Consider the following 12,095-nt stretch of genomic DNA (forward strand, 5'->3'; position numbering starts at 1 on the left):
TTTTACAAGTGGAACTTTTACAACTGGTGACAGATGCATAAATATTAGCTATTTAGGCTGACTTTACAGAGCAATGCTAAACAAAATATCTTTGGGGCTGCTTGTCCTTATTACAGTATGCTGATAAGCAATCAGATAGTAAAGGGCAATGTTTGCTAAGAAATTATACATTGCATTAACTCAAACAACTTTGGAATATTTTAGGAAGAGAAAGAATTTAAAGGTGATTTCTAGGTGAGTTTTCAAGAGAGAAAAAAAAATGACAGCATGAATGAGTGTAAATAAACCACCCAAGATTACTCAGCTGATTAAGAATAAGGCAATAATAGAGGACAAAAAATTAGATTCTTTGTTCTGCATTTTAATCTATAATACTTGAGAACACAGTACAAAACCAACATGTATTTATTGAGTAACCATGAGGTCCAATTATGAGTGTTATTCAAAAGTTCATCTCCAAGGTAAACTATGAAACAGGGAGAAGAATGGAACCATTGACACATAAGCACATAGCAAGCAAGAGAGCCACTGTAGCTCTCTTGAGACTTTAAGCAAAATTCTATATGAATTTGGCATGAAGAATTACTTTGGTTGGTGTAGGAGATGAATGCAAGCAGGATGAAGCAAAGGGTTGTTTTACTGACTCTCACTGCTTAGAATGGCAAGGGTTTGAGTAGAGTGGATTGTGTCATAATTCTGGAATCAGATATGATTATAAGGCTTCTGGGATGACAGACCTCTGATTCCAACAGCTTCAAAGGAGAGAAAGGCTACATGGGAGAAAAGTAAAATAGCCAGGGCACTCACGACAAATAGGGTAAGGAGGTCTGCATTTTGCTAGTTTCCTGGGAGCAGGGCATGCTCAATCATGTTCTCTTCCAGGGTGTTAAAAATTGGGAGTGTTCTGGCAGATGGCTATATTACACAGGATTTATAGATCCTCATTAGGAAAGTAGTTATGGTATGGGTTTAGTTTCCCAAGAAAGGGATAGCCAGAGATTTTAGCCAGAACGTCAAATTGCATGATGATGGTGCTTAATGAAATCATATCTCAGACCAACCAATTCATAAGCTAATCACGGAATGAAAAGATGATACATTTGTTCTAATAATATCCACAAAGGTCCTTCTTTCAATGCCATTATTTTCAATTATAGCAGCTGCTCTTTTTCTTTACACAGATGGTAGCCAGGTGAATGAACTGCTTATTGCCATTACCAGTCACACATGCTTCCTTGGAGCTGGGAGGAGGAGGAGGCAATGCCATTCTGACTCTGTGCACTGGGATGTATAGGGAAGTGGATTCTCAAAGGAAAATCACTATGATTATGCCACAAGGGGAAATTTCACACAAATCTAAAAGCACATCTGTCATTATCTCTGTAGAAATAATATGTGAATAGGGAGGAAGAGAATAGGGAGGAAGATCTTTGCTGCTGGTGTGTTTAGTTAGCAAACTGGTAGGGAAAAGATAGACCTGAATTTATATATGACCTTGAAAACCATCCTAAGGACTTTGGGGAATGGAACACAATTAGAGATTTCCAATGCCAGATTACATGGAACAAATCTTTGTTTAGGGAAGGAAGTTTTGGTGGTACTACTGTAATGTAAATGAAATAAAGTTTTGAGGTAAAATGTCTACCTAGAAATGTAACTTTCCTTATCTTCAAAATACTATTTTAGTCAAAACTATCACCCTTTCCTTAGACTACAAATGTAGCTAGCTTCTCTTTATCTGTTTATTTCTACTATTATGCCATCCTTTCCTTTTCTTTCTTAAGGGTGGAAGGAAGTGATACAAATTAATTCTTGAAGCTATGCGACATAAAATCCTCAAATAAAATCACAATGTATAACGGCCGGACTTAGGACCTCTAGCCTTGTATATCTCAAATGTCTTTTTTGGGCAACGTTTTTCAATATTTTTAGTCACTTTGAATATCAAACTGGACCTCTTTTATATCTTAGAAGATGCAACTTAATTCTGCCTCAGGACCTTGGCATACTGCTTCTCTTTTGTTCATCTCTCATGCACTCTTGTATGAATCCTGTATCTCTATTTTCTGTACCCTTCACACATGTTTCTTTTGGTGAAGAGCTCTTCAGGTTTCCAACTTCAGCTCAGAAATGACTCCTGAACTGTACTCTATAACTCTCATGGTTTTATTCAAAATATTACCTTACTTCTTCTTACTACATGAAATAATTTACCTGTTTGTGAGTGGGGATTTTTCTTTCTGCTTTGCTCTTTTATCAAATGCTTCACTACCACGGGGAGGGTTGAAAATTTCTATTTAAAAATTTATAAACTAAAGTTTTTTTTCAGAACACTGTTAGGCTTACAGAATTTAGGCAACAAATTTAGAGTTCTTGCATTCCCCCTCCATTCTCCTCTATTATTAAACTCTCACAATAGAGTTGTAGGTATATGACAACTGATCAAACAATATTTATGTATTCTTATGAACTAATCGCCATAGTTTTCATTAGAGATTGCTCTGTTGTTTGATTCTATCTATTTTTAACAAATACATAATGTTATATTTCTATTATTATGGTTTCAGGAGAATAGTTTTACTGCCCTAACATTCCATAAAAGTATCATTCTCTTATCTGTCTTGCAATAAAGATTTCTACATTCACTGCTAATACTTATCTAATGTCGTAGACAGAATGTAAATGAATGAATGAATGAATGAATGAAAAATGCATAAATAAATATTTGTTGGAAAGTGATGAACGACAAAATGAGTATAATACATGGGTTATATATAATGAGTTGAAGGATTAAATGCTGTAATTTGAGAAAAAATTAGAGAATGATGTTAGATGAGAGGACATTGTTGATTTAACATTGCATTCTGACTGACACTATAGGCCAGAGGCTGAACTCTAGAGATTTTAAGATATTATGTGTGGCCCCTAGCCCTCCACATGCTAATTACCACATGATGAAGGGCACAGAAGGTTTTACTAATACGCCAGCCACATGAGGGACAGGAGAAATAAGCACTTTAGTCATCTTGGGAGTAGAGAGATGAGTTTTAGGTTTAAGTAGAGGAAGAATTGGGACAGGGGCCAATAACATGCATAGTGATTGAACGATCCTGGATAGAAGTGTGCTATGCTTGGCTTTGTCTCAGGATCAACAGGTAGCATCTTTAGCGCTATCATAAAAAGTGATTATTACCCAAGATGGGCCTCATGTGGACTGTTGTCAGGAAGTTTCTCCATCAGTCTCTCATTTGTGAAATCCAAGGTGACCTCAGAATACAAAAACTCGCAGTAGAGGACAGGCACCTGTGGAGGCGGAGACGACAAGTTTTCAACCTGTACTGGGCAGTTTCAGGCTCTAGAGAAAAATCTCTGTTTGCAGCAAAAGCAGTTGCTAAGTACCTGTGGTAGATAGGACCTTGACCTTAATCGTATCTGCTTTTCCCGGATTTGATCCCTTGCTAAATATTTGCGCAGTATTTACTGGTTTTATTTTAGTTTTCAAGTAGGATACATTAGTGACACGAGTGGGAATTTCGTTGTGACATTTCAGGGCAAGTGTTCGATGTAGTCCAAGCAACCAGCCTGCTTCTCCCCTTGTCTCCACTCCTCCCAGTTCTTCATAATACAATTTCAATGGGCTTCTTTGTTTGATTTCCATATTATGTTGATAAAATACTTTGGCCATATTCATCTTTTTTTTTCACCTTTGTTAGTTCAATAAGTTCCCTCTTGCTAGTAGCCTCTTCAACAGAACTGCTTTCCTTTTTTTATGTTTTATTTTTGAAGTATTGAATTTTGTCATATTTTGATTCAGCTAAAATCACTGGAGGAAGGAAGTTTGTGAAAAACTTAAGAGCACATGAGGAAATGATGAAAATTTTCATTATTATTAGCTTTACACTTTAGAGTCCAAATAATACCTAAAATTATTTGAAGCTGTAAGAAAACTATATTTCTACTGAGCTAAAAGATTCTGAAGAGTATTTTTGTTTCCTATATATCAGTTTTATGAAACGCAAACTTACAGGAGTTTATTCTTTGCTTCCTCACCTAAATTTTTATGAGTTTGACAGTTTTTATGAACTTCTTATTACATTTCCTTTTTGAAGTAAAGGCCAAACCAACACTTTATCTTGATTTCATTTATCACTGAAGAGCTTAAATGTCAAAATAATTTAGAGACAATTACGTTGTAACCCCTTAGGAAAAGCTTGTTTCCTACTTATGAGATAACAGTGCCAGAAATTGATTTCTTGTAGAAATTTCATAGCACAATATTAGTCTTAGTCCTAGTTCTAGTAACATTAAAGAAGATAATGTTTCATAAGTATATTTTCAATAATATTGATTAAAATCATTGAGAAAATCCATTATATTTGTGAAACCACTCTACCTATAGATCTATCAATCATCTATCAATTATCTGGCTATTTATTCATCTATCTATCTAGATGACAGGACATAATGATTAAAAGCAAAAATAAAAATCAAGCCATCAACAGAACAGTGGAAGTTAGTTGTTAGTTAATGTGGTCTTTTAAATCATATATTTAACATTTTAAAGAATACATTTAAAATGTAATGAAAAATATAACATATAGAATAAATTCAAATAAAATAAATTTTAGTTCCTTAGACATCATAGCTAATATCAAGACATATGTAACATCAACAGAAATTATTGAAACATCCCCAAACAGACATATACATGAACATAATCACTTGAGTTACTTTATTTTGGATAATACTATTTTAATGCTGAATTATATCAATATCTAACCATCAGTATGCATAATAAGATACTCATGTTAGATAATTTTGTTTCTTTCAGACTCTTGAGTTTCTGACTAGAAGATAAACTTTTATTCCTTGCTGATTTTATGGGAGGAAATTCTGACCTCAGAACGTGGAGATGAGGTTGCTATGGAAACTGGTTACTCTGCTGCCACTCATAAACTCGTGTGCAGGTAAACTGTTCTATTATGAGTTTAGATTGATAAATAGATTGACATTGTATTTCTTTCTCAAGGTGAAACAACTTTCCAAATGCACATTGTGTATGTTGCTTGAATGACTAAATGGTAAGTTTTTAAGGTAGCCTCTAAGCAAATACAGGGAGTTTTATCCTTAAAAACATACAAATACTCTTTTTAAAAATAACCATCAGTATCACACTTATTGTCAAGTGTGACATTTTGTAATGGAAAAATATGATTAAATCACCTTCAATTAGCAAAGAAGGATTATTTTTCAATTGCATTATATGAAGGCTTTATAAAGTTAAATGAAACATTTTTCCTCCAATTTATAATTGATTATGGATAAAAGCATTATTATGATAAAATGCTACAACAAAATACAAGTAAAAAGTGATATGGAATATTCAATCGAAAGTTAAAATAAGCTTAGAAGCTTTTTCTTTCTTTCCTAACAACTAAGAAAACACAGCGGAGAAAGTTTAACATCTATTTTAGGTGATAGTTCTATGGGTAAAAATAGCAAAATGAGTGCCACTGTTCTATGCTTTTCTTTCTCTCAGATCACCTTGAGTCATCTGAGACAAAACTAGCCTAGAACATTCCTTGCCGGGACAAAGGGGTTTCCTAGGCGTTGGTCTAAATGGCCCTTCATCCTCTGGGAGTCTGAGCTGTTGTGCTTGATGTGGATGTCATTGCTTTGGCTTCTAAGAGAGATCAGAAGAATGCATTGTGTGGGAATTCTGGGAATGATGTCATTTCTGTAGTATTTTTTAAAAATTATTTTTTCCTTGATTGTCAACGTGAAAAACAGAGGGGTTACAGTTTCATATGTAAGACAGTGAGTATATTTCTTGTTCAACTTGTTACCTTCTCCCTCATTTTTCCTCTGCCGCCCCTCTCCCCTCCCCCCCCCCCATGAGTTGGTACAGTTAGTTTACACCAAATGGTTTTGTAAGTATTATTTTGGAATCGTTTGTCTTTTCATCCTTTGACTCTTGATTTTGATATTCCCTTTCTCTTCCCAAGTTCTCATACACATATATCCAGGGTACTCAGATGAGGTAGTGATGGGGGGGGGGGGAGGGGTGTACAAGCACAGGAAGGGTGTGGCCTTTTTTTTTGACCACTACAAGTCATTGCACTCTCCTATAGACTTAAGAGTTGTGACAATAATCTATCTCATGATAAAAAAAGCACTGTAAAGAGCGATGTGGATAGAAAAGGGAAGAATAGTGGGAATATGTGTGTGTATGTTTAAATATTCCACCTGGGTGTGTGAAGATCACACACTTCTATTCTTAGTTGTCATGCTTACCTGCCTAAGCTATTACCTTGGCAGTGTATTACCTTGGCAGTGGTCTTGAGCATGCACGTCAATTAGGTCATCTGATTGTCAAAAAAGCCCTACTACCATTATCATGCAGCTTTTCCCTGACTGTTTGATGGGAAATATGACTGATGACTCCTATACTCATAACAAAGCAGTACTACATTCCGAGTAAAATAGGAGCAAACATCATAACTTATAAGGCTAAAATACAGTAATTGTAAGAGACATATATTTGACAGCAATTCCATGCTATGGAAAGATTCACAAATACTAAAATAGCCAGAAAGCGAGTAAAAGCATCAAAATAATATACAAAGGTGCTTTCCCTTAGTGAATCTAACAGTTAAAAGAACTTGTCATGTTTATTCAAAATGATCATGTTGTTTTCATTAATGTCATTTCTCAATCTGCAACAAAGATTCCAAATTAAATCATAATATGTTCTTTTTTTTTTCCTGGTAACTGATTATGAAAAGGCAGCAGACTCATCAACACCCCCGCCCCCCAAATTATACATGTGTGACTAGGACTTCTTTCTCTCTCCTTAAGTTCCAGCTTCCTGTCAAAATTCAGCATTAACATTTTGCCCTTTGAATGTGTCTATTAAATTAGCATAAAAGAACTTTTTTGTTACATTATAATACATTATTATTCTCAGAACACATATCAAATCTGAGAAATACTCCAACTCTCCTATTAACCTTTATTTATCCAAATTGGAGATGATTCAACATGTCCTTTTGGTTAATCCTAAAGGGAGAAATAATTGTCCTTGCTGTACAATTTCTTCGTAAAAGAACAGTTATATCTATTTTTTCTTAAGCTAGAGTTATTTAAATAAGATAATGTAAGCTATACATTCCCCCGGGGGTAAAATGCTGATAATATTTCACACAAGAGAATACTGTTTTAAATCTGTTTGTTTTATTGAAATTTCATGATGTCTCCTCCACTTATAGGTACCATGTTAGTTGAGAAAATTCAATTGTATAGAGATAGTTTCATTTCTCTGCATATTTGTAGCACGTTGGCTTTCCAGCTTACTTTTTATTCATTATGAAAGGTTGGAGAATCTTTCACAATTATGTACTTTTTCGTTCTTGTTTTCACTGGGAAATACATTTAAAGACATATTTGGGATAATTTAGGAAGTTGCAAGAAATGGAGAAAAATGTTCAAATGTAAGTCAATTTTCTTCTTCATAAACAATGTACAGGTCATTTTCACAAATAAATACTTTCTTCTTCTTTCACTTATTCCTCCCTCTCTCCTTCAGCTTAGTACCAAACAATGCAACTAGAACAAATCTGGATGGCTATAAATCTGAAGCTGATAAACCAGATTTTGTCGACACTATAATATCCCATACTAAAGAAATCTAACATTTTCAAATGTGGTTAAGTAATACATTTTCCAATAGTGAAAAAAAAGTCTCAGAATATATCATTTTTAAAATCTTTAATTCTTTCTGTATGTTCCATTTTGGGTCTTAAGTATCCCCCAATCGTTGGTGTGATAAAAGTTTATTTCCCACCAGGTAAAGGGGGTTGCAGACCTTCAAGAGGTAGACCCTATGGGAAGTCAATGAATTAGAAAATGATGTTGGACCATCAAAACCTTTTGTTTTTTTTTTAATCTTCCTTACTATAAGGTGAAAAGTTCTGTTTTGTCCTCCAGTTCCACCATTATATTCCTTTTCACCACAATCCTGAAAGCAGCAGTGCTAATTGATCAAGACAGGAACCTCTTACACTATGAGCCAAAGCATGCATTTTCTCTTTTGATTAACTTAAGTGTTTGTTATGGTAACAAAGCTCACTAGTGCATTATGGTGTTTTGTAAAATTTTAGAATATTTAGACAGCTTTAAAAATTCCGGTTCGACTCGTACAAATGGGCTTTAAAAAATGTGCTTTTAAATAAACCAGGTACTTATGGCGAACACCTGTAATCCTAGCTACTCAGTAGACTGAGATCTGAAGATCCCAGTCCAAAGACAGCAAGGAGCAGAAAAGTCCATGAGACTCTGATCTCCAGTTATTCACCAGAAAACCAGAAGTGATGCCGTGACACAAAGTGGTAGAGTGCTAGCCTTGAGCAAAAAGGGTTCAGGGACAATACCAAAGCCCTGAGTTCAAGCCCCACAACCCAAAAATAAATAGAAAAGTTGAACAATATTGTTAATAAAGTTAAAGTTTGAAACTATTAATAGAATAAAGATGACATTCAGCTAAGCCTGTGATAAGTTATTCAGGTTTGGAAATGCAGCAATAGCAAAACCACTGGCTCACAAAACTTCTGTAGTTTATCATAATAGTGCAAAAAGTAGTGAATGGCTGATTATGAAATCAAGCAAAATAACTAACAATAAGTATTAGTTGTAAAAACCAAAAAAATATATATATATGGTTTCCCTTCCATTCAGTAGACATCACATCTAAAGAATTTCTGGGGCTGGGGATATGGCCTAGTGGCAAGAGTGCTTGCCTCAAATACATGAGGCCCTGGGTTCAATTCCCCAGCACCACATATACAGAAAATGGCCAGAAGTGGCGCTGTGGCTCAAGTGGCAGAGTGCTAGCCTTGAGCAAAAAAAAAGAAGCCAGGGACAGTGTTCAGGCCCTGAGCCAAGCTCCAGGACTGGCAAAAAGAAAAAAAAAAAAAGAATTTCTGATTAACATTTTCTATTTTACTTTTGCTACTATAACAATATGATTTGTAAATGGTACCTTTAGTATAATTCTCTTGACTCCTAGGTGCAAGAGGTGCATTTGTGAGCCATTTATATAGATTTATTTTTTGTATGTAGACTGAACACATATACACATACATAAGCATACATATGTGCTTATACTTGTACCTTATAAAATTTTGATCAGAACATCTACTTAGTGAAATCCCAAAGAAGAACTGGCTCTTCAGTACAAAGCTTAGTTTTTTCAGAGGGACTGAATAATTCAAGGATGCAAACATAGAGCTAGTGTCACTTATTGACAGAATAGAATTAAAAGCCTTTCTTAGGCAGTCTAACTATTGCATTATGTCATCAGGGCTTAATTAGCTGTTTTTTCCTATTGCATTAATTACTCTTGAGGAATAAGCTGAGTCTTGAAATCTTTCCTGCCATCATTTTCATGTAACATCTATTGGCAGATGTGTTTATATTATTCTCAAAATGTCTCTCTCAAAGTAATTGATTTTTAAAACTTGAGTTAAGTTATTTAGGCCTGATAACAACATTTTCCTATAAATTACCATTTTATAAATAAGATAGACTGAAAGAATAACCAAGAAGACATACCCTCTACTAAATACTCAGAATCAGGTACTATAAAAAGGTTTCATTGGGACATATGTATGATTGCTTGAATTTGACTCTGCCTCAAACACAGCCTTTTACTGAATTGGGGCAAAATAAATGCACTACCTGAAAGAAGAAGCCTTAAGAATGGAAATATACACTGTGACCACAATTTCTTCAAAGAGAACCATGTATCTCCTAGCAAATCCATGGAAATTGGCAGGTGTAATAAACCTGCTCTGCTCAAAGATCCCAGACGCACATAAAGGATATTCCTCTTGGTCCAGGGGTAATGAATACTTGAATAGATCACATCCCACACACTGCCCTTGGTCTTGTTCAGATTTATCGTTAGCATAATGGTACCTTTAGAAACAGAACACCAGACTATACTTTTTAACCGAGTGACATCTTTGCAATTTCTAATAGAGATGGCCCAATTTGGAAATGCTGAAAATATCATTTTTATGCAATGCCCACTGACAATGTGGGTTATATATCCAACCTTCTTCTCAAGTAACTGATTCTTAAATCCTAACTGGAATTGTTTCTTAGGACTGATAACTAGGTAGTTAAAAAAAAAAAAAGATGAAAACACTTCTGTTCTGTCAGCATTAAAAAAGAAATGATTGGTATGCAGATTGTTTAACTATAGGAAATGCTGGCCCTGGTGGAAGGAAATGTGATAAACAGAGTTTTCAACAGAAAGTGTTGGAAAGATAGGGTCAGGTTTTCTATAGAAGAGAAGCATCTGTTAGTGTTTTTTTTTTATTTGAATGGAATTCATAAATAGCCACAAATTGAAAATAAGATGAGAAATTGATAGAGATTTTTTTCCCCTACTAAAAATCAAGTTCTCTAACATGGAAAAAAAATAACCAAGCAAACATGAAACAATTTGTATTCTTTCCCTATTATTTTCCAACTAAAAACCATACTAAACTCTTCTTGACACATTACATTACAGCTATTATGTGTTTGTGTGTGTGTGTGTGTGTGTGTGTGTGTGTGATTAGTATTGTGTGTATGTGTAATTTTTTTTTTTTTTTGCTAGTACTGGTGCTTGAACTTGGAGCCTCTTGCTCTTTCTTGGCTTTTTTGCTCAAAGATGGTGCTCGACCACTTAAGCTACACCTCCATTTGGGGCTTTTTAATGGTCAATTGGAGAAAAGAGTCTTACAGATTTTTCCTCAATGGCTGGCTTTGAACTTTGATCCTCAGGTCTCAGTTTCCTGAGCAATTAGAATTATAGGTATGAGACTCCAGAACCTTGCTAAACCCTTTATTTTTATGGTCCTAGAAAGACCAACCCTACATACAAGTTATCTAAAATTCCAGAATGCTGTGAGCAATTTTACTGGATATTATTAGGAGCTATGTTCAGGCATCATATTAGGGTGCTTTTGTTGTTGTTTTTATCAATGTAACAAAATACCTGACAAAAACAAGTTCAGGGAAGAAGTGTTTACATTGGTTCATGGATTCAGAGGTTTGAATCAATGGTGGCATGGCCCACTTGCTGGGGCTGAATATCATAGCAACAGGAGCATTAGAGGAAGGGGCCTCATCATGCCACTGAAGATCTGGAACAGCCAGTGAGGCAAAAAAAGAAAAAAGTGAGAGATATAATATATATATATATATGCCACATGTAAATAACATAATAAAGATTCACATATAACATATATATAGCACACATATTACATCAATACATTAGGATATGCTGTCAGTTAAATAATATACCATTAATTGTTATGCGGGTAATAACTAATTTATTAATATATTATAATGATATGTTGTTGATAATGTATTATTGATATCTTTGGTGCTGTATCAGAAGTAATCTAACTCTTAAAACCTTTGGTATTTGGTTTTAGATGTAGACACGCCTTTGTAGTTTCAGTGCAACCAGTTTCTTTCCTATTATTTCTCCTCACTATCTTGATAGTAGCCAACTAAGAGGCCCCCACCCCTACTCACACCCCCTTGTTCTTAGCCATCTGCTATATAGTTTGTAGACTCTCCTCTGTGGACAAGTTACAAAGCACAACTGGTTTTGTCATTACTGTAAGGCAAGACCTTCAGAGATCCTGTATCCTCTGAAATTCATACTGTCTAATCAAGCATTCAAACTCAATTTTCTTCAACAAACACTGGAAGTTATTCTGTTAATTCAGATCAAGCTGTGTTAAGAAAACCACACTTCTCTTACTCTCCTTCCTGTATCCTTCATTCCTATCTCACTTTACCACTGTTTAAGGCTCTGTGATGTTTTCATTCCCAGGTCTCTCATATGGCAAATGTCTTTGCCCCCAGTATTGTTGTCCTTCAGATCTATTTCATAATAAAGTCAAGTAAAACTACTCACAGACAAGTACACATTCTATAACCACACTGAACGATCCTTTATGCAATGAACACTTCCTACTTTTCCTTAAGCTCTGATTACAGAAGAATTTTGACATCTTCTTGGTCTTTGCTTGCAG

The 12,095-nt window shown here is 34.9% G+C and overlaps 1 protein-coding gene across 1 annotated transcript in view; it reads left to right on the plus strand.

Annotated features, from left to right (window-relative positions):
- The first annotated feature begins 4,843 nt into the window (after nucleotides 1-4,843).
- Cntn6 (contactin 6) overlaps nucleotides 4,844-12,095 on the plus strand; it is a 181,599-nt gene continuing 174,347 nt past the window's right edge. The window contains exon 1 of the mRNA XM_048354889.1: nucleotides 4,844-4,967. Coding sequence (XP_048210846.1) covers nucleotides 4,913-4,967 — 55 coding nt within the window. The 5' untranslated portion in view covers nucleotides 4,844-4,912. The remainder of the gene's footprint in view (nucleotides 4,968-12,095) is intronic.

Source organism: Perognathus longimembris, chromosome 10 (assembly GCF_023159225.1).
Source record: "Perognathus longimembris pacificus isolate PPM17 chromosome 10, ASM2315922v1, whole genome shotgun sequence".
Taxonomy (NCBI): domain Eukaryota; kingdom Metazoa; phylum Chordata; class Mammalia; order Rodentia; family Heteromyidae; genus Perognathus; species Perognathus longimembris.